The following is a 23395-nucleotide window of genomic DNA, read 5'->3' as shown; positions in this document are numbered from 1 at the left end:
TAGGTGAATACCTGAAACCTCATGACTTCATTAGCCATGCTTGCCTTCTTCGCTTCTTCAGTAGCAGAAATTAGAGACAGAAAAACTAAGGAAGATGATACTGAGTATAACTTTTTGGGCCTAGCCCAATTGCTACATTTTATCACGGCCCAATATATTTTCTAACTGGGCCTTATGTTGGGCACGTAATTCAAGTCAGTATTGTTGTATAATTGTATCAATGGTTCAACTGTTAACCAACCCTGACCTAAACTGAAGAGTATTGTTTGAACTGAAACTAACCAAACCCCGAATGGTTCATAACTGAAAATTCAATGGGAAAAAAATTAATTACCACTTAAGTTAGTTGAAACTGAATTAATTTATAAATTGAAATTAACTTAACTGAACTGAATTGTTTGGCCTTGGCATTGATTATTTTACATTCTCAACCCTTAAATGTTTCACCTTGTTCCCTTATGAAAAGTAGCAACATGTGCCAATTGCATGTGTGAGCTTGTTTTCTTTCTTTTGGTGTAGAGAAAATTTGAGAAAGTTGTGTCCCAAGTACCAACTAATGTCCTTCCATATGAACTCATGAATGATCTTGCATATTAATTTATCTTGCTATGTAACAATACAAATACTTTGATCATTTATATATTTGATTTCAGATTAGTAAAAATTATTAAAGTTTATATATATCAAGATTTTTTTATATAACGCATCTCATATAACAATACGGCTAGTCAAACTCGAAATATTTTAATCTACTCGTCATAGTCGTCAATACAGCACCAATACACTAGAAGTCCAGAACATCCACTAGTTTAAAGCGAGTGAGTCTGGGCGCATAGCATTTATGGGCGAGTTATGTAAATAGGAGGGTAAGGAAGTAATTTCCGCTGATTCAATTTTTGCTTCTAGAATAAGTTGACTCTCTAGTGGTACATTATAATGCACCATTATGCATGTATAATGTACCATTAAAGTAAAATTTGTCTGAATAGTACGTTTTGTGGACTATTACGAGTGTAGTGGTACTTTTTACCATCCTATAACTTTCAATTTCTTGAAAAAGCTGACTCTCTAAGGGTACATATAATGTACCATTATGCATGAATAATGTACCACTGAAATATAAGTTATCTGAATACTACTTTTTAATTGCAAAATTGTCATCCTATATGCTTAGAAATCAATAGGCGCTATGAGCCAAGACTTAACCGTTTAAAGCACTCATAAGTTCACGTGTTTCACTCAAAGAGCTAACAGGCCTAACACCAAAGACCTCTGAAATTCTGAGCAAAAAAAAAAAAAAAAAAAAAAAAAAAAAAAAAAAGAGAGAGAGAAAAACACACACACACAAAGCTTACCTTCAGAGCCCTGAAATTATCTCTAAATTGCCAAATATTACATGATATAATCAATTAAGCAAAGAATGATACCTATTTTTGCATTAATTCCATACATTCTTCTTTTCAGTTCTAAAATTTGCTCTGCAATTGACAGTATTACACCAACACAATTCCTAAAAGACTCAGAATCAATACTTTCTAAAAATAGCATTTTCAAGCTAGGATTTTTCAGCCCTCAAAACTCTTCCAATCGTTATGTTGGAATCTGATATAATCACCCTTTTGAAATGGAAGTTGTATCTTGTATGGGTAGCTAACAGGAACAATCCCCTCACTGATACTTCTATTGTACTTAAGATATCACTCGACGAAAATCTGCAAGTCTCTGATGCAAAAATATCAGACTGTTTGGTCATCCAATGTCACTCATCCTACAGCTGGTTTCGTAGCAGCTCAACTTCAAGATTCCGGGAACATTTTTATCCAAGGATTTCCGAACAACACGAGTCGTGGCAATGGGACGATCATATGGCAGAGTTTTCAGTATCCTGCAGACTCAGTCTTACCAAGTATGAAGTTCATTCTTAACAATAATCCTGAATTCAGGAAAGTCGTGCAGGCCTGGAAAAGTCCTTCAGATCCATCAGTTGGAAGGTACTCAGTTGGTACTAACTCTAGGTTTTTTCAGATTATCATATGGGATGGGGATCGCCCTTATTGGCGAAGTGGACCTTGGAATGGAAACATTTTCATGGGAACAAGATATTATAATACTGGTTATGGTAATATACTCATTAACACCGGGTCATTCGCACAGGAGGAAGTAAGAGGGATGCTTTCTCTGGTTTTTACAGGTGCGAATGAGACTTTGTTGCCTCGTTATGTAATAATTGATCAAGGGATATTAGCTGAAAGTGGTGGGATGATAGCAAGAAGAACAGGGGAATTGCGTGGCATGCCCCGGAAAATATATGTGACACCTATGGTATGTGTGGAGAATTTGGAAACTGCAACCCGCAGACTAAACCTATGTGCAGCTGCTTAAAAGGGTTTGTGCCAAAGATCGCGGAGGAATGGAGGAGAGGAAACTGGACAAGTGGGTGTGTGAGAAGAAAGAAGCTGCAATGTGGGGTTCAAGGGGGAAAACAAGATGGGTTTTTGAGGTTAAAGATGATGAAAGTGCCAGTTAATGCTGATATTGCTGAATGGTTTGTGGGTCTGAATCCTGATCAGTGCAGAACAACCTGCCTGGCAAACTGCTCTTGTTTGGCTTATACACATGATACTGGAACTGGATGTATGAGATGGAGCGAGAACTTGATTGACATAGAGGACCTTTCACCTGGAGGGGTGGACCTATTCATTCGGCTTGAACAATCAGAGCTAAGTAAGTTAATCATACCTCTTTGAAATTTTGAATGCTAGACACTTTAGGAGATATTATAGGCTTCTGAATTCTCATCTTCCCACCTAGTAAAAAAGATCATGTTAGTATGCATATGTAAAATAATTTCTTCTGTTTTGAAGGTACTAGTAAGAGATATGACTTTAGGAACAGCAGTGATTGCCACTATCATATACTTCCTGTTCAAATGGAGAGCTCGGAAAAAGGGTAAACACACATCGGATAGAAATAGAAAATCTAAATCAATACCAGAGAAAAAAGCTGGGAAAGCAACAGATTCATATCTATTCAAAGACAAAACCCAAGTAATGATTGAAGACTTAAAAGTCTCAAAACTTGAAGATCTGATAATAGCAACAGACGGCTTTAGTGAGAGTAACTTGCTCGGGAAGGGTGGTTTTGGCCAAGGTAAGAATGAGTTCAATTCAAACATGATCTTACGTAGTCTAAAATGCAACAAAACGTAGCAGGAGATAATATGATGTTTGTTTACAGGGTAAACTAGAAAATGGTCAAGAAATAGCAGTAAAAAGGCTTTCAAGAGCATCTGGGCAAGGTGTAGAAGAATTCATCAACGAAGTTGAATTCATCTAAAAACTTCAGCAATTTCAGATTTCTAATAAAGCTGTAATCAAGCGAAACAGGAACATCATTATAAAACGGAGGGAATAGTACATGTTAAAAGAAAAAATAAAACAAAAACACTCAAAATTACATTAATTATACTAGTTCGTATGTGATATATTGCCTTTGGATTCTAACACCTTATTGCAGCTAGATTGATGGGGCAGTAAGCTGTGTATCTCCTTTGTGTATCTCCTTTATCGTTAAAATTATGTACTAATACAACGGGACAAGCGAATCGACCCAAGGATGAAAGGAAATGATCCTTTCGGTACCATCTGGTAAATTTGTGGCTTCGATCTCCCTAGCTTGTTTGGATTGTAGATCACAGCAGATGAAAACCTTTTGTAGAGCTCTTGTACGGTCAGCTATTGCTAATATGATACTGCGTCGTTCATCTCGGAAACCCAAATTATATATTTTAGCATGATGAAAATCAACATGTTTCAATTGCCCCGAGAGATGATGAAAAATTCGAGTCCAAGATATCTTCTTCTTGTTTAATACCCATATCTCCAAAGTATATGTTACGATACACAACTGTCCTTCTAAAATGGTCAATTCTGAGTCATCTTCACAGTTGGTATAGTTTATCTCTCTCTTTACCGGATGGGGTATCTGGTAATACCTTTGAGTGAAAAGATCGAAACACCTTATTCCTGTAAACAACAAAGGATTCATCCAATGGAAGGAGTTGTCAGCCAAGATAGCAGGTCGGGGGCTCATACAAAATTGATTCAACTGCCATGGCGGGCTCGGTATGTTCACCCAGGCATCCGTTTTCAAACTGTATAGTAGAGCTTTTTCGACATTTCGATCATTCCTCTCCATACAAATGGCTAAAACCTTATAATCATCGGATACACTGTCATAACCGAATGCAACTTCACGTTTCAATAAATTATTCATCGGGGAATTGAGTGGTGGTATCAATCTAGTGGCTCGAGTCGCAGGGTTGTAGAGAAACAGGCCTAGATTATTGTTGTAAGCAGATTTGTAAAAGGGTTGTAATGTTATTGAATGAAAACAAACTAGGCCATTGCATGAGCCTAAAACACCTCCCATGGTGCGAGGCTTTATGATGTCTTTCGGATAAGCAAGTTCCGAAGCATGGTAATAGGGATGCTGCGATGTAGCTCTAAAAGAGTAGACTTTGGATTTCCAGCACTCGAAGAGGAAATGCGTTTCCAGGTTTGCTTTGAGGGATCGACTGCGATGCAACTTCATGAACTTTGGATCTTTGGTAAGCATATACCACGATGAAGAGACACATGCAGATCGCAGCAGAGACTTAGCGGGTAGCCATGAGAGTATCTCAGTGATTAGTTCAAACGGAAGGTAGCAACAATCGGTCTTCGCTTTCTTCTCCATCCTCAGTATGCTTTAATTTAACAACTACACTACGAATTGTTGGTGCTTAATTGCTTATATAGGGAGATAAACAAAGATCAATCATACCTTTTACAATTCCAATTAGGATTAGGATAGTTATTGCGGTTGTATTAGGGATATTTACTTCTTACAAGATCCTTGGTCTCCAAGGTTAATTTAAACAACCTTGATTCCCAAGGATGTGTAATACACTAATACTTGGTCTTCAAGACATTATATGGTCGCCAAAAATTAAAAAATAATATTTTTTTTTTTATTTTTTTTGTTATGATAACCATTAACCAATGAGAGAAGATGTATTTCCTAAACTAAACGTTAGATATTTTAATAGATATTTAAAAAGATTTGATTGAAAAGATAAACCAAATTATTATGGGATACATGATGCATCATTTAGTAACAAAAGTATTGACCAATTTACTTTGAATAATCTCAATTGTAAAAAATTTGCACAAAAAAAAAAAAAATAAAAAAAAAAAAAATCCCTTAAAATATCCTTTTAAATTAGGAAAAATATACTTTATTAACCCTAAGTTTGACCAATTTACTTTGAATAATCTCAACTATCGATTATTTTGCAATAATCCCAACTTTCACCTTCGTTTTCTTCTATCAACCTTGAAAACCAGTTACCTGCTGAAGATGTTTTTTTTAATAAAATATAAAAATGTCACGTGTCACGAGATACATCCCTTGAAGGCTTGAACAGATTCCTCAAAATTGACATCTTGCCTCATAGCTGCAGTCTTTTTTTTTATCGGAAAACGAAGATTTATAAATTAATTAAAACCAAATCCACAAGCATAAAAAAAAAAAAAAAAAAAAAAAAAAAAAAAAAAGATCAACAACAAAAGCTACAAATTTCAACATGACAAAGCACTTGAATTAGTCTTATTCGTCCAAAAGCAAGAACAACAGCGCCTCCTACTGTAAAACAAGTCCACCAGTATCTGATATGCTCTCCCTAAGGCCTTCCTCAAATGCATCCATGGCACAATGCGTAGCCCCAGTATGGATCTTTTCTTCCTCCTCCATGCTTAAGCATGATTAGCTGAACCTAAAGTTGCCATCTTTCTTCAGGAACTCTCCTATATCAGCAAGAATTAGACCGATTCATGCGTACCAAAGCTTGCATCAGTTTCTACTATGATGTATGACCTCCAATCCTGAGTCAAGAGCAAGCGCGATCCCACCCCTTACAGCCATAACTGCCATTAATTCAGCTTAGGCAGGGTTCCTGGCTTTGATTTTCCAGGATTTACCCAGGAACCAAGTTCCATTCCCCCTTCGTATAATACATCCCGCACCTGCCATTCCTATCTTCTTTCAGGCCCTATCAGCATTCAGCTTTACACTACCTTAAGTTGGACTCTTCATCAAACGTAAACAATATGTCATTGCTGACTGCAACTAGCTCTTATGACATTGCTGACTGCAACTAGTACATTTAGCATGACAGCAGACAGGTTTTTGTGTGTGTATACTATTTTTGTAACCTAAAAATTCATTCCATGACTCCATGTAAAAAAGGAGGAAGCTAGTGTACGTGTTTAGCTAGATTAGCAAGACTAACCATTCACAAACTAAAACAACACTTGGACAGTTAAAGACTGATTAAATCTAGCAAGAAAGCGAAACATACAGATGAAAAAGAAAAGATGACATTGGTATAATAAATTCTACAGGGTTATGAGCTATTAACCAAAAAAAAAAAAAAAAAAAAAAAAAAAAAAAAAAAAAAAAAAAAAAAAAAAAAAACCTTGTATGAGATAGCTATGCCATGAAACCGATGGCAACACTTGCACACATTTCTTGAAATATACTGTTGAAGAAAAAAGTAAGTAAAGGCAAAAAAACAATTCTAAATGAATGACATCAATTTAAAGTAAACTACAATGTACAGAGAAAGGGATGCTAGAGCCAGAACGTGCTGCCAAAACAGAAGTGCTGAAGCCTCTCTAACACCATAACCCCGCAAGCTAGCAATTGCCCCGAGTAAGATGGCACTTGGAGTCGTATATTGCAAAAATAGCACAAACATGTACATTTGATCACCTGCAACTACTATGTTCAGTTTATTAGCCAGCACTACCACACCAATTCCAACCAAAGGAAGAACCAGGAGTCGTGCCACTATGATACCAATCGTTGTACGAAGTCCAAGGGTAGATTCATTTGGCCCCTCAGCAAGCATGCCTCCAAGAATAAGCATCACTGCTGGGATTGTAGCACCTGCCACAATTTGTAGACTGTCAGTAACAAATGCCAGTGGGACATCATCACCATATACAAGCTCTTTAAGATGAGGTACTATTCCGATAACTATAGCTAACAATGAAGCAATGGTAGGCGGTTGGAGTATGTGCTGAATGGGAGTTTGCTCAGCAACAACTTTGATCTTTCTAGCTACTTTATTTGGACCAGCAAAACATGTAACTGACATGGGTGTATTGCCTCTTGAGATTGCTCCGTCTCTGGAATCCATATCGGGCAAACTTGAAAGACTCGAGATGCTATTAAACACCCTTGCTATGAAAGGGGTCTTAGAATGTTCCGTTTCTTTGTCCTCAATTCCGGGCCACTCTGCTTCCACTAGAAGCGGTGCACTAACATCCTCAGTTCCCTCTTCCTGAATTTCAGCACCTTCTTGGACAATCTCATAATACTCCATTGGAGGCTCCATCATATGGTAAACAAGTGTGTACACAAAAATCACAGCAACCCATTGCGCAAACGACACATAAGCTACCCCTTTCCGATGACAATCCGGCCCAAACGGATTATCCGAGCTATGACAAACAGAACTCACAATTGCAAGAGGCAGGTTCCCTGTATTCCCAAACCCAGTCATAATTATTGTAAATCTGTTAAATTCCGGTGGCGGCCGGCATATAAGAACCACCACATATCCTAACAAACACCCAAAAAGGGTACTAACCACCACATTCACTGGTATAAACCACCATTGAATGAAATTTTCGAGAGTAATCGATTCGCCAAGATGAGTAAAAATCAAACAAGGCAAGAACAATGCAAAAACAAGCTTGCTAAGCAGCTTAAACGTTGCTCTCGGAATCATTTCGAAGCGCGAAAGCACTAATCCAATCATTGTAAGGCTTAATAGCTTCAACAATGGAACAATTGCACTCAAAACATCTTCACGTTGTGAATTCATATTACTCTCAAACAACAATCTACCAATTTGTGCCATTATTTCTCAGATCAAAATATGTTTCTGCACCATCAATAAAAAAAAATAAAAAAATAAAAAAATAAAAAAATAAAAAAAAACAAATCTAAGCATATATTATATCAACTCAGAATACACTATGACAAAGTATATCATGCAAATTCAACCACCCAGAAAAAAAAAATTAATTAAAAAAATGAAATCAAACAAATTAAATAATTCAATGAATAGCAATTTTGTCATGCAAAAGAAAAACCCAGAAAGTGAATCTGATCAAATAATTGAAAGCAATTATGAAAAGGGTATGTATTGAGACAATTAACTACTAACTAATCTTTAATTTAAAATTACAATAATTCACATAGTTGAAAATGACAGGAGTAGTAGAACAGAGAAAGAAAGATTTACATGGGATTACACGTTTTGTTGATGAGTGCTTAGAAAAGACGAGATTTGTTGTGCATTTTCCAGAATAGTGACGAAAGATTCCCAGAAGTAAGGCCAATTAGTTGAGTTTTAGAGTTATTAATCTTCTTATAGTATGGTGTATATTCCATAGTTGAAGTCAGATTCTTTAAGGAATTGAAGATGGAGTTCAAGCGGCTACATTATGGACCAAGATGGCTATAGGGGTATGGCCCACTTAAAATTTACCATTAAAAAATTTAATTAAATAAAACCGTTGATTAAATTACCTTTATCGCTTTACGTTCTTCTTGTTTGGGTTTTTCTACGTAATAATCCTTTGTATTGACTTTGTTACACCGTTTGGAAAGTCACACATTGTAACCTTCTAGTACAATTAATAACCAATTAACCATATGGTAACAAAAAGGAACAAATGAATTAGATGTGTGTTATTTCTTATACAAAGTACTCGCTATTATTTAAAGACATAGGCTTTTCCCAAGAAACAAATTATGAAATTGTTTTTATGATTCATATTATGGACTTGTCTAGTGATTGGCTATTGGTTGTCGGTTGTTTTATACACTTGTTATATCCTCTCAATCAAATATTGTTTTTATTGTTTAGTGATTGACTGATTGTCGGCTATTTTATACACTTATTTTATTCTCTCAATAAAAAAAAACAATTAATGCTCATAATAATTAATAATACTTAATTAATGCTCATAATAATTAATAATACTTGATTAATGCACATAACATTCTCTCAATCAAAATTTTAAAAATGGCTTAATTCAAGAAGGCAAAATAAAAGGAGATGGAGGGAGCATTACAATTTACAAATATAATGGTGAGAGACCCTCTGTTTTAAAGCAAAGCTCTTAGAGAGTTAGATGGAAGTTCTTAAGATATAAGGTGAAGCCTTTGATGTTGCAATAAAGAAGCAATGACTTCATTTTATAGACTTCATTTTATTTTGTTGGCTTGCTGTTTGTGGTCTTCGTGGAATGTCTCAAATTTGTAATTGATTGATGCTTGATAACTCCAAATTCAATATCTTTTTTTTGACAAAACTCCATATTCAATATCTAACTTTAATATAAATTAATGCAAAGTGATACTCTCCATTCCATAATAAATTACATGTATTTTTTTTTCTCAACTTTGACTATCAAGTATCTTAATTCATAACAGGAGCGGAACTTGTGCCAAAATGAATAATATATTGACCTGCAATAGTCAGTAAACGTGCATATAAGGGAGCAAATATGGCATAAACACTTCACAAAGTGTTGCGCTACACGGTGCAATTGATGGAGGCAGAACACATCGAATCAACACGTGTTTCTTGGAATACAGTTTGAAATCCATTCTAGTGTTTGGTTGAGTGATTTTATTGTTAGCATGGAACACCATACCACAGGGATTCTTACTGCAACCCATACCATAGAATAATATATCTCCCCTACAGGCTACAACACACTTTCAACAGATTTGATTTTCCACGAGCGCTTAGCCACAAAATCACAGACACCGGGTTATTCCAGAATATGACTGTCAATGAAAAACATGTGACATCAAATATCATCAGGAAACTCTAATTTGACCACCATTTGAGGAAAATATATTAAACACCTGAAAATAGGGAATTCGGACTAAATCTGGTAGTGATTCTGTACAACAAAACAAGCTCTATGATCAGACTCAAGCTGATCAAACATTCCATATGGACCAAATTGATCAGTTTCTTACATGTCCTTATTCTAGCTACATTGTGAAGTCGAGCACAACAGCTTGTTTACTGAGTTATCTTCTGTTAGAGCAGGCAAGACAGCCTCCTTTGGTGCCAAAGTATATCTTCTTTACTTAGAACCTGTATGAGATAAAATAATAAATGCCTTCGTATCGTATGCCAACTATAATGTACCCAACTACCCAAGACTCTACAAACCTTCCAGGATAAATGGTTGGATTTGATCTGCCTGAGGTTCAAGCTGCTCTTTTCCCTCAACTTGATCAGAAAAATGCTGATCTTCTTTATCTACGGCAGTCTCAGATGGTAGCACTTGATGCACTTGATCTGGAGAAGGAACCTCAAGCTGCTGGTACTTGGGTTTATTCTTCTCCAGCAAAAGGTAAGTTGTGCAATACCAAAATAACAATATCCTGCCTTGCGCTGCCACAGTCTCTCTAATTTGACTGCCAGCAAATGAAAGTCGTTCCAGTGCCTGCAGATTGATCTCAAAATAAGAAAGGTACAACTGAAGCCAAAACTCCAAAGCTACCAGAACATATATCATTTTGTACAAACAAATTTTCGACAACAAATCACGACAAGAGAGCCATAACATATTAATAATCTAAATAACTGACAGCAATAATTTCCCCTCTGCACACATATAAACTGATAACATGAGAGCCAGACCAAGGATGGCTCCTGTCCCAACAAGAACTTGCAAAACTAATCTTTCTCATTATTTTCCATGTCAAAATATAACTGATAACATAAGATGCAGGACAAATCTTCCACTTATTTTGCAGACAAAACATCTCTTAGAGATAGTACAATTCTAACATCTTAAATACCAAAACATCCAAGCCGCTAAATTACTTGGAATAGTTTAGAGAATAAACTAATGGTTAATACAATTAAATGGTTAGGATCATAAAATCATATATGAAGGTTTTTCTTCCGAAATGTAGTACAGTGTAGAGTGTACAATTACATAATGGCTATGTTTATTTCTTTGCTTTACTTTTTTGGCAATATTTTCCTCACATTTTTGGACAGTGATTTGCTTGAGAGACAACAAAGGAGTACAATCAACTGTCTCATTAAGTCATTATCAAAATAATCTGCAACTTGGATTTCAGGTCGCTGTAGCCTGAACCTATTGGTGTGGAGCATGCAAACACATCAAAAATTACGCACTGCATGCTTCATTATTATGTTTTAGCCGCTTTGCATTTTTACAAGGTATGATGTTATATTCTTCTGTATACTTGAAGTTAACAGTGAAAATTCTATGCAATGTTCCCCTATTAAATGTTAACACTCATGATAGAATTTGCCATTAACTTAACATACAATCACACTCACAACAACCATGGTGCTTAAAAACGTCATTTTAGATCATGTGTCGTAGTCAACTACTTGATACTCCCTCCCCCCAGTTGGAACACATACTCCCAAGTCTCAACTGTATGGAATACAACCCTGAACAAAAGACCTGACACGTATAATGAATTTTCTCTAAGCATGGCAACCTAGCTGATCACTAGTCTGTCAAGCAGCTCAGCTAGAAAGAATCATCTCACCCATACACGTGTAGGGCATCAGATGATCGCGCACCTGCAACAGAGTACATCTATAAATACCCCCTACTTACTCCCATGGAGAGATTCCTGACACATTGTACTTTACTCACTTCTCTCTAAACACATGCTCTCTCTATATATACAAACTCTCATACTTGAAAAATGACTTAGGTATTGGAGGAGGTTTCCTTGGTTAAAACCCCAAGGGTAGCTGACGTTTACTATTCTTGACACGGCACAAGCATGAACACCAACTAGTCCACAACAGAGAGACAAAGTAGAAAGTACTATTCTAGTTAACCATTCTCCATCCTACATACTTCCACATTTAAAAAATATATAAAAAAAAAAAATTTTAAAAAATAGGGTGTTTTTGTTCTAACCACCATTTCTTTACAAAAAAAATACCATCTTATCCCCTTGCTCCACAATTTATCCACCATTTCTTTACAGCTACACCACCTTTTCCTTACTTTCCTGGTTTGCAAAAGTGTAATTAGTGGGTAGAACCCCGCGCCCCCCCCCCCCCCCAACTCCCCCTCCAAAAAAAATGAATTGTTTATTTATTTTTGATGAAAGAAAAACATGAAGAGTTTACTTAAGAGTTAAGAAGCTCTAGCATTTAAGTTTCATTAACACCAAACCTCCAAGACATCCATGAACTAGCATAACATCTGAACCATTTTGCTCAGATTGCAGTTTAATTTCACTGATTTAGTTGATTGTTCACTAAGTGTCACAAAAATAGATGAAAACAACATAATGACCATACAGCAATCTTTTCCTGACCCTATTGAATCAGTTGGAGGAGGTTAATTCTACTCATACGAATTAGAATTTATGATTTGCAACCAAAATGTGAATTGAGTTCACAGCTTTGACTGATGATAATATATGTAGGAACAGGTGTGCTGCAATGTGTATATGTATCCAGACGATGAGAAGTCTGAAGTTGATATGTCACTTAACTCTTATGTTGTGGGATGCTAATGCAAACAGAGATGTGGAAGGACAAGAAACTTGAAATCACAAACTTTGAGATACTAGTAGAAACAAGGAAATGTCAACCGCAAAACCATAACTTTTCATCTCATATTAGTATGAAGTTTAACAGCAGATCTTCCTTTACTAGCAAGGAATTTCATTTTTTCTGTTTTTCACCACCAACAAATAGCCTTGATTTTCAGAAAATCTCAAAGAGGGGTGGGGGTGGGGTCTGTACTCTGTATAGTCAATACCTGTTCTCCAGTTTGTAGATCAAATGGATGCTGATGCTCGAATTGCAGGCCTTTAAATTCATTGATACACAGTCCTTGAAAAGCCCTACAAATAAAAAAACATATTCGGAAGTGGACAAAAGCAATGCAAAAATTATGATTTTTCAAGAAACTGTTTCAGATTTCCCTGCCTAAAGGCTAAACCTAAAGATTTATTAGAGACAGGAGGGGTGGTGCAATTACCATCGTATCAGAGACACGCGAGGAATCCAGCGGAATATAATAGGCGTGTTATCTGCATTAACATAGTATCCCCCGAAGACTATGAAGACAGTCATAAGAGATGGCCCAACAGCCATAGCAGCTTCAGTGGAAGGAACCATGGCTCCCACAGTTAGACCCATAGCAGATGCAGCGAAAGACTCTACGGTTACAATTCCACAGAACTTACCAAACCTGCAGGTCACAAATACAGAGTAAGCATGTAGGGTAAGAAGTGTACTAAAGCAAATATCACTCAACATTTTTCTGAAATAATACTGAGGGGACTAAAAACAGTACTCTGTGTGAGACAACAATAAAGTACACTTACATGGAGTGTAATGTAATTGAAATTGTAAAATAATGCCCAATACAAAGTGAAAGTTCTAAATCATAAATCTCTATACCATTAGAAAAACCAAATAAAGTGCATACACAGACATCCAAAGTGAGACAAGCACCTGAAAATTAATCTTACGAGTCTACGACACTTGAGTTGCCAAAGACAATTTGGAAAATCACAGAAAGTAACCTCTCGGGTTGATAAGGGGAGAAAGAAAAAGGATATAGGAAGCCACAAATAGCAGAAGAGCAATAAACACCTCCTCTCCCACTACTCTAAAGCCTCTTGTTCAGTCAATCACCCAGTCCTGAGCATTTATGTTATTCAAGCTTGCCAAAAATGCTGAACATGAATATGGTTTATTCCAAATATACATCTACCTTTCCAAGGTTTCTAAGGTTTCTGCTATTTTTGAAGCACCAAACCCATGTTGCACACGGGTAGGCATCATATAATAAGAGTATAACATGGGTACAGAAAGGAAAAGAATGATCCAAGTAATTCACTAATATACATAAAAAAAATAAATAAATAAAAACACACACACACACACACACACAAGCACTCAGGATGTCCACTGCCAAAGCAAACATAAAAGACAGAGGGTGCCTGGTTCCCTGAGTCCTTAGCATCAAAACAATTCTAGATTGCCTAGTACAAAATTTTGAAAACCAGTGGTAGTAAGAAACCCCTTAACCCATTTCCCCTTTAAATATTGCTCATCACGGAGTAGAGCTAGTGAATTCTTTCTCACCCCCAAATTTGTTTACATGATCTTCAAAAAACTTTACCTGGACAAAGTGGGATGCAGGCGTGCCATAGGATATAGAATGGAACCAAACAACAACGGGAATGTGGCTCCAACAGGTATTTCAGCCAGCAGCTTAGACAGTAAGTATGGACCCAATGAATAAGATCCTTTTGCTCGTTCCCTATCTACAATGGCACGCTCCTTCGGGAAAACACCCACAGTCTTCGTCAAAGCAGCCATTGCAGTATTTATAGCAGCAACCTAGCAGCAGCAAAATATATACAAGATCAGGGAAAAAACAGACAAATACAACCCATTTACACAAACTGACAGATAAACATCCATGCTTTCACAGGTACATTTTGGAGATTAAATATGCATACACAGCTACAACATTACCCCAAAGCCTCTAATGAGGCTCATGCCTAGGCAAGATAAGCAAGGTCAAGCATAAGAAGCCTTGCATGTACAATTGCAAAGAGGCTCCTACAGCTTTACCCCCACATTGTAAAGAGGGTATTATTAGACCCTAGATCCAAAAGGCAGCTACTAGCACACACAAAATAGCCACAAGTGAGGCATTTGATCGGTAATTTAAAATTGAAAATTCACCCATTTAAAACATTAATAACTTTCTCAACAACGATGGAAAAATTTCCTAAAAGGATACACATGTTAGTACCTAGCAGAGGGGCCCAGGATACAGCCACAAAAAGAAACCCTGTGGTACAAAAGCCTTCTCCCGAAATTTCATACATTTGAGTTCAAATGGAAAATACCAAGCTATATCCACAAACATTCACAGAACACATAATGTTCATTCCAAAAAAAAAAAAAAAAAAAAAAAAAAAAAAAATGTACATTAAGCCTGCTTCAAAAATCAAGTGACAATATAACTTATGATTGATGTAAGAGAGCAATAAATAATTTGCCCACACTCTTTAAATCCACAATCAATTATCTCAGCTTTTGCAAAAACAAAAGAAAACATAAAATTGAAAATTTGTCACATGATTACATTTTCTACATGTTCTAGACTTTTTCTTACTAGCACAAGGAACCAAAAATTAATCACCAAACTTACAACAAGAAAAGGTAGGCACAACAGAAGCTGGTTTGGAAATCGACAGATAATTAATAGCATAATACTACTGAGCTTGTGTGGCAGGTTTGCTAGTATCTGGCTAATCAATACTGTTGAAGCAAATGTAGGACGTTTTGTTATGAAAAGATTTCTGACTTAGTTTCATAACACGCGTTTAAATTCACATCACAACATAATTTAAGGTCAGTGTATAAATGCATCAGCCATTATAATAAGCATTTCTTGTATGGCAACTACCAAAGTCCAAAACTCACTTTAGACTCACACAATAATCACTAAATATGTATAGGACAGATCTTAAACTCACAAAATAAATAACAAATGTGTTCGAAACTCCAAAGTACATTTAATAATCCCTCTGTAATTTTTATAGTTTATTTTTATTTTTTTTACAATTCTCATTTTACACTTGTTAATGCATTATTTCAAGGTAAAATTGGCCTCAATAGCAGCAACTATAGGTTGGGTGCAGAGAATAGCACAACCTTAATCAGGTGCACTCTAAATCACAAACTATTAAGTTTGGTATCCTCTTAACAATTGGTGATAGTAAGAGTAAGCCAGTAACTCCTCTTAGCTTATAAGGTGGTCTTTTTTCTCTCTTTTTTTAAGGGACAGCTCACATGTGTACAACAATGGGGTGTCAACATAACTAAAAGCCTTCATACCAGATTAGTTAGCACTTGACTCAATGAGGATTCAGGATTATACAATCATCTCAATTCTTACCGCCAAAAGGCAAGAGTGCACTGTGCATGCCAAACCCCCAAAAATACAGACTGTGACACTTCACTATTGTTTCAACATCCCTCATGGCCTCATTAACATACCTTACAATCTTACATTATTCTACCAACAATCCCCTCCTTTTTCCCTAGGTCCATGGAAACTCCTTCCCAGCCACTACATGCTAATCCAAGCCAAATAACTCGTGAAGTACAAATTTTACCTGCAGCAGCCCCATTCTGTCCTGAATAGATGTCTGAGATCTTCCCATCCTCCAAAAGACTGAACCAAATATTATTGCTGATGCAATTGACATTCTGGCCCGTACCTTATTTGTTGGCCCATCTCGAGATGCCTGATCAAGCAAAACTTAAAAGATCAGGAGAACTGACAAAAAACACAGATCAAGATACAAAACTTACAACAGCAAATTAAACTGATGGAATCTCTCAGGAGACAAATGTGTATCACACAAGCCACGTCAATAGCAGCAATTAAAGATATATAATAGCAGCATCCAGAAACCAGAGACACGAATTAAACAAGAAGATTAGTTTCTAGCAGAAATAATTCTGTGACTTTGTTTACAAGAGATAAGTGGGACAACAAAAGATTAGAACTTCAACTTAAAGACATAATGTACCATTCCCTGGACCCATTCAGTAAAGAACAATACATCACCTCTTCAATCAAAACATTCGAGCCACAGATCATGTATTCACATTGCTGTAATACTAAAATATAGAAGAATTAACTCATTTCTGAGCACTTCATAAAAAATATTCATACAAAGATGGAAATTATGCGATCAGATACCTGCATCCATGCACGTCTAAAAAGCAAGAAGAATTCCCTCCACCAATTCCCTTTCTTAGCAGAAGCATTTATACCAAACCTCATTCTTTTTATGAATTTCTCTTCACTGGTAAGTGGAGTTGCATAAATAACAGAGGAAGTTTGTTGTAAAAATGCCTCAACAAGACCATCGATCCTTTTTTGAGAGCTGTTAATACTTTCAGATGAACTATAATCAATAGATATGAGATCAGCCAAAAATTCAGCAGGATTGACATGATCTGGGCAAGGGTACCTGTTCGGTGCACCCACAGATTAGGCAACATACCAAAGCTTACACCATTAAAAACCAAATATTAAGTGGCGTTAGAACAACAGATAGTGTGAGGTTTAGCAACCAACCCAAGATTTGCAAAGTATGACAATGGTTCATCCCTAGCAAGACCAGCATAAATAAGAGAACCATCTGTCAGCAAGATAATGTCGTCGAATTTGTAATAAATCGATCCTCTGGGCTGGTGTATTGAGCAGATCACAGTATGACCATCTTGTGCAAGTTGACTGAGCGTTTCCATTACCTTTTCTGCCTGGAAGGCATCAAGCCCTGAAAAAGTAACAAAAGCCAGCTAGATTAACGAGGCAATCAAACAGATCTAACAAATCTAAAGCAAATTTAATTTGGAGTTAAAAGGATTATAATAGAGATATACAATTATACATATGTGACTATGTGAGCATGTTAACTAAACCTCTGCTACAATCTCAAATGCATAGGGACTATTGAAGAGACTGATGAAAAGGTCTGGGAGGGTAGGTGTAAGCCCTTGTATCTTACAAAAACATTATTAGTAATGGGAGGGTAGGTAATTTTAGACAAGCAACCAAATGCAGCTTTCCTAATAGTTATTTATTGACCCCACTCACGGTAACACTTCTGAGATACAATGAAGATCAACTAAACTTGGTCTTTCTTACAAGGTTGCTCTAACAATGGTTTGTGTATATGTAATCCCTACTATGTTAAATGAAACTTTAATTAGCATATTTTTATGTTCTTTCACAAATGAAGTGCTCTATATTAGAGAACAAAAACATACTTGAAAAAACATGTTTTTCCGTAAGTTGTCATGATAACATCAGTTCAAAAGATCTACGCTAGGTCACACCTAGCTAATACAATAGGTTTTTTTTTTTTGGCTAGTTTGTAGAAAAAAATTATCTTTTCAAAAAAAATCTCCCACCAAATTTCAAGAACTTCTAGAGTTTTATTCTTTTCCACCAAATTTCAAGCACTTCTACAGTTTTACACTTTTAAGCACAAGCGAACACGGACGCAATACAATCTTCAATGCATAATTCTTTATCCTTATTTGATTCTCTAAGCTCTAACTTAAATCTACATCATTAAACTACACAACTTCAAATGATGTAAATCTTTGTGAAATCCTCATAAGAACATATAATACATAAATATTCCAACACTGAACAGGGAAGAGAGTGCCTTCAGTGAAATAGGGTAATTTAATAAACACAGATGGACCTTTGGATCAAAACCCCTTATGAAAAAGAAAATTTTAATTCTGGACAGGGCAAAAATAATATAGACCATCTAGGAATTTGGCCATCAATCCAAAAATATGAACCCAGAGACTTGACACTGACAAGAGTTCAAAATAGCTATGAGTTCAGGACGCCATGTTATGAAACAATATCTCTGTTTATCTTCTCACTATCTAAAAAATAATCATTGACAGACCTACTTTGATCATACGGTACTACACAGAGCTTGGTACAGTAAATCACCACAATAATATTCAGATAATCCAGTTACCAAATTAAACTAGGTTTTGCAATACAAATTTGTCGCATGGTTTTTAATCACGCAACTGTGCAGTACAAATTTCATACAGAACGGCATGATTATATAAATTACATGGGGATTTGGAAGTTGGAATTTTATGGGAATTGGAATAAACCAGCTTTGTTTTAATGATCTGAAGATTAAATAAACCCCAAGGCTTATGTTAACATAATCTGATAATCTTTACCACTGGCTTTTGAAAATGTTTAGAGTGATACTATGTAGCAGTGTCCATGGAACAAAATATATGCATAATTGATTAGAAACAGCATATCAGGTAAAATGAAATGTATATTACACTGACAGACCTGTATTAAGATTCAGGTCAATGAAATATAATGCAAAGACTATATCATACTGAAAAGGGAAGACCTTCAAGATTGCATAAAGGAGAAGCATGCATACCAGTCGTTGGTTCATCTGCAAATATGACTGAAGGACTTGCAATTAGTTCACATGCCAAAGACAAACGTTTCTTTTCACCACCACTAATTCCACGCACCTTTGCATCACCAACAATTGAATCTGCACAACTGACCTTTGGGAATAGTTCAATACAGAAAACAAATTTTCAGCAAGGGCTCTTCATATCAAGTAACAAGAAATAAAAGGTGAACACATAATTTTCTTCCAAAATTCTTATACAAATTTCAGTTGGAGGATTCAACAAATTATCAATAGCATCAGTCTTACCAAGCCCAATTTAGACAAGAGATCATTCACATAAGCATCCCTTGCTTCTGCTGAAGACATCTGTGGAAGCTGTAATTCTGCAGCAAGAGAGAGTATTTCACGGACAGTCATTTGCGAGAAAAAGAGGTCCTCCTGCCTAACATAAGCAAACCTAGAACAGCAAAAACACCATTAAATGAAGTTAAGCAGGAAACAAAAACCCCATGATCAAATTTTAAAAGGACTAGCCCCATAAAAGGCGGTCATACTTGTAAGATTTCTTTGACTTTTGCTGTCCATTGACCTCCAATAAACCTGATAAACTTAATCTTGGTGAAGCTGCAAGTTGACCAGCTAAAACATTAAGTAATGTTGTCTTCCCTGAACCTGATGGCCCCATTATTGCTAGCAACCTTCCAGGTTTAGCTTCCCCACTAACATCTTTCAGCAGGAATCTTACCTACACAATAAATCAGGCTATCAAGCTAGAAAATTTTATTATGAGTCCATAAGATCTAATTGCCCCGTGATGCCCATGGCCTTTTGATATCCAAGAAAACAAAAACTTCATGCAAAAGAAGCAAATTTAACAAAAATTGCCAAAATATTCAGCACCCACGAAAGAATACATTGAGTTCTTCATAATATATCATGATATAAAAATAATTTTTTTTTAAAAAAAACCTTCCCCAATAATCAGGGTGTAACAAAGCACTTCTTCCCTAGGAAGTTCAACAAGAGAAAAGGCACCCACCACCAGCAATTGCATATTCAATCATTTAAAGAAGAAAAACCAAGTTGAAGTAATCCCTTAGCTCTAACACAACATAAGCCTTTTACTAAATTTAGTCCATTTTTAGTCATCTAGACTAGATGGCACAACAATTATTCACATTTACTTCCCTTACCCTGTATAACAGTAAAACTACTATGAGAATACAGCTAACTGAGGCTTAGGCTTCATATTCAAGAGTCTGCTGACTAGTCTAATCACAATATATGCTATGAGTTCTTGTTAAATACGGGTTAGAGCCGCACCCGTCACGGGAGAGAGTGCAAGTCCACCACTTTACATGACTAAGGAGGTTCCACCTCAAAACCATATGGTAATGAGGGGAGTAGTCCCTTAGCCTTATATAGTGATGGTAACTCTTGAATTCTTTCAATGTGGGATTCCATTATCGCTACACTCCCCCTATTGTCTTTTTAGCGTGGGACAAGAGAGTGCTCACATGAGAGTTGTTCATGGGCTCAACAGTTCTCTATATCTCTCTGCTTGTCACATGTGCCCCTCTTTTTAGCTCTCTAACTCTCTTCTCTACACATGAGCTCCTTACAAAATGTGCATCTTCTACACGTTGCATCAATAAAAACAAATGGAGGGAGTATTCCAACTCATAAGTTATGCAAGTGTTTCAAGTTCTCAATGTTAGAGCTTGCAGCAGAAATGAGGAGCTAAGTTTCTGCTGCGGGCTCTAACACTTAACTTCATCAATACCATTATCATTGTTAATAGTCTTAATACTGTAACTTCATCAATACCATTATCATTGTTTATTACTGCAACTATTATTTGCTTTTACCTTTCCAAGTTCAAATCCTTGCTTCACTATTTTAATTTTTGCCGCTTTTGCCAAAATGGTATAGGGAAAAGTTTATGCCAAAAGCTTACATAATCAATCAATCAAAGCCTTAATCCCATAAGTGGGGTCGGCTACATGAACCAAAAATGATTATTCCGTATAGTCATCCATAGACGGGGTTTGACAAAATTAGTGTAAAGAAATAAACTAAAACAAAAGGATTACAAAACTTTCAAGGGTAGTAATGTACTGTATCATACTACAGCATCAGCAAAATTCAATAAAAACAAACAATCAACAAATCACAAAAACAATCATTCAAACCAAATCTTAAACAAAAACTCATAAAAGATGGCAAAATTCAGTGAAACTAACCGATTTAGACTTGTTATCAGAGAGTGAACAAGTGATATTATTCCAACGAATAGTAACCGGAAAAACTTTTCCATCAAACGAAGACTCATTAGAATCATCAAATTCATTCTCGTCGCCGTCAAATTCATTCTCCGGCAACAACGCAGGATCAGGGCCGGAAAACAAACGAACGAAGAGAGCGGCGGCGACGGCAATCAGGATTTGGCCGACGCCATTTCCGCCGATTTTTCCGACCATTTCCCCTACTTTTTTCCCGCCGATTTTCACCATTTTTTTCTCTCCTCTGGTTATGCTGCAACTGCAAGTAGTGAGTGTGAGAGTGAGGTGAGAGTGGCGTTATTGATAAGAGTAATACGACGTCGTATGGGATTTGGATGGTGTGTGAATTTGTCTTGTTTGTTTTGCTACAAATCAAGAAGGGCTAACAGGCTAAAAGACTTAACACGTGTTCGATTCGAGGATAAGATTTTTGGCCTTTTGGGTGTTTTTTTTTTTGGGATTTTTGTTCATGGTTGTATTTATGTTTGCGTTTGTGTTTGTGTTTGTGTTTGTGTTTGCGTTTGTCAAATTTGTCACGTACTTGATGTATGTAAAACAGTAAAAGAGTGTATGAAATTTTTGAAACACCCAACACCCAGATTAAGGACATGTTCTCTTTAAGTTATTTTAGGTATTCATTACTTATTTCTTAATAAATTCAGATCAGATTAGACCTGAAACATTCAAATTAGACCAGATCAGAACTTTTAATTATCATTTACTTATTGCTAAATATCGTTAATTACGTATTGCAAAAAATTATGAAAATTACATATTTGAAAAGTTCACAATAAGACGAATCTAACAAGATCCATTTTGAGATGTTTTTCTTTATAGATTAATATTTAAATGCGGTCAAAATTTAGTCAAATTATTAAAGCAGACCAGATCAGATAATAAAAATTCAGATCAGACCTTATGAAAATCAGACTGAATCTACTTGTTCCAGATGAAGAGAACAAGTCCTAAATAAGTGTTGACCACACTTAATAAAGGGCAATTAATTAAAATTCTAATAACATTCTTGTGAATATGTCTTGGTACTATTTCTTGTCTTTTTAGACAGTTAGATTAAATGGATAAAAATATACCCTGTGAGTGAAGGAAATAGACGTTGTTAAAGGGGACTTAACTATCTTCTTCCAAATTTTCATCCAAAATGGTCCGTTCCGGAATCAATTATTCTCACATAACAATGAATTCAATGCTTACAAATTCAATTTTAATACTTCCTTCGTTTTTTTAGTTGTTTCCTCCTATACAAATTCAATTTTAAATATATGTTCGACCATTAGAAACCCATTGGATAAGATGAAATCCATATTGTTGCCACCTCCTACTACACCACCATCACCTCCGCTGCAAGAATTATTGACTCTTTCTACCAAAATTTCTTCGAATTTCTACAAAAAAAAGTTGTATTTGCTCCTATTTTAATTTGGTTGATCCATGCTCACTCTCAATTTTCTTTATAAATTTGGGTACCATTTCTTCACCTTCTCCTCTTGCTTTGTTATCGGATCCATAGAAAACCTTAAGAAACATAGAAAAATTAATGGATGGTTATCCCTAGCACTGTCAAAACGGTTTGACAGTTCGGTTTCGGTTCGGTTTGAAATCGGTTCGGTATTTAATCGGGTCGGTTTGGAATCGGTTTAATTGTCTCACGGGTCGGTTTTGGTTCGGTTTAAATAGTTATCGGTTCGATTCGGTGTCGGTTTATTCTTAAGCGGTTTTAATTCGGTTTGGGTTGTAAACAGTTCGGGTAGTAAACGGTTTGGTGCAGACGGGTTGCGGTTTGTTAACGGTGCGGTGTAAACGGTTTTTATCCCGGTTCAAACAGTTTCGGGTTGGAAACGGTTTTGGGTAAGAAACAGTTCGGTTCTTTTTTGGTTCAATTTATAACTGGTTCGGTTCTTTTTCGGTTCAGTTTTTAACTGGTTCGGTTCTTTTTCAGTTCAGTTTATAACTGGTTCGGTTCTTCGATTGTT

General features: G+C 36.1%; 4 protein-coding genes across 4 annotated transcripts; 1 reads left to right on the top strand and 3 right to left on the bottom strand.

The window, feature by feature from the left end:
- Nucleotides 1–639: 639 nt before the first annotated feature.
- On the top strand, nt 640–3572 carry LOC110699960 (G-type lectin S-receptor-like serine/threonine-protein kinase At1g11330). The gene is made up of 2 exons (XM_021877452.1): nt 640–2724; nt 2865–3572. Exons 1-2 carry the CDS (start codon nt 2325–2327, stop codon nt 2951–2953), a joined length of 489 nt encoding a protein of 162 aa, XP_021733144.1. The 5' UTR covers nt 640–2324; the 3' UTR covers nt 2954–3572.
- On the bottom strand, nt 3558–4789 carry LOC110699959 (F-box protein CPR30-like). Its single transcript, XM_021877451.1, has one exon. The coding sequence runs from the start codon at nt 4735–4737 to the stop codon at nt 3583–3585; it is 1155 nt and encodes a 384-aa protein (XP_021733143.1). The 5' UTR covers nt 4738–4789; the 3' UTR covers nt 3558–3582.
- A 1567-nt stretch (nt 4790–6356) lies between these two features.
- LOC110699958 (protein PIN-LIKES 2-like) lies at nt 6357–8536 on the bottom strand. Its single transcript, XM_021877450.1, has 2 exons — nt 8357–8536; nt 6357–7993 (listed from the first exon to the last, which is right to left on the bottom strand). Exon 2 carries the CDS (start codon nt 7967–7969, stop codon nt 6620–6622), a length of 1350 nt encoding a protein of 449 aa, XP_021733142.1. The 5' UTR covers nt 7970–7993; nt 8357–8536; the 3' UTR covers nt 6357–6619.
- Nucleotides 8537–9930: 1394 nt separating this feature from the next.
- LOC110699957 (ABC transporter G family member 7-like) lies at nt 9931–21870 on the bottom strand. Its single transcript, XM_021877449.1, has 12 exons — nt 21366–21870; nt 19677–19867; nt 19429–19579; nt 19141–19273; nt 17277–17478; nt 16896–17169; nt 16303–16434; nt 14289–14509; nt 13137–13349; nt 12915–12999; nt 10310–10586; nt 9931–10231 (listed from the first exon to the last, which is right to left on the bottom strand). The coding sequence occupies exons 1-12, from the start codon at nt 21633–21635 to the stop codon at nt 10221–10223; spliced, it is 2160 nt and encodes a 719-aa protein (XP_021733141.1). The 5' UTR covers nt 21636–21870; the 3' UTR covers nt 9931–10220.
- Nucleotides 21871–23395: the final 1525 nt, after the last annotated feature.

This window comes from Chenopodium quinoa, unplaced genomic scaffold (assembly GCF_001683475.1).
Source record: "Chenopodium quinoa cultivar QQ74 unplaced genomic scaffold, ASM168347v1, whole genome shotgun sequence".
NCBI classification, from domain to species: domain Eukaryota; kingdom Viridiplantae; phylum Streptophyta; class Magnoliopsida; order Caryophyllales; family Amaranthaceae; genus Chenopodium; species Chenopodium quinoa.
This window is presented reverse-complemented; position numbering and strand designations above follow the sequence as displayed.

Excerpts from the sequence above, each read along its gene's own strand:
- LOC110699960 (XM_021877452.1), top strand. The coding sequence starts at position 2,325 with ATGTGTGGAGAATTTGGAAACTGCAACCCGCAGACTAAACCTATGTGC. Across the intron at positions 2,725-2,864 it reads GCTTGAACAATCAGAGCTAA|GTACTAGTAAGAGATATGAC; the intron begins GTAAGTTAATCA and ends TCTGTTTTGAAG.
- LOC110699959 (XM_021877451.1), bottom strand. The coding sequence starts at position 4,737 with ATGGAGAAGAAAGCGAAGACCGATTGTTGCTACCTTCCGTTTGAACTA.
- LOC110699958 (XM_021877450.1), bottom strand. The coding sequence starts at position 7,969 with ATGGCACAAATTGGTAGATTGTTGTTTGAGAGTAATATGAATTCACAA.
- LOC110699957 (XM_021877449.1), bottom strand. The coding sequence starts at position 21,635 with ATGGTGAAAATCGGCGGGAAAAAAGTAGGGGAAATGGTCGGAAAAATC. Across the intron at positions 13,350-14,288 it reads CTGCATCCCACTTTGTCCAG|GTTTGGTAAGTTCTGTGGAA; the intron begins GTAAAGTTTTTT and ends TGTGACCTGCAG. Across the intron at positions 13,000-13,136 it reads CGCGTGTCTCTGATACGATG|GGCTTTTCAAGGACTGTGTA; the intron begins GTAATTGCACCA and ends TTTTATTTGTAG.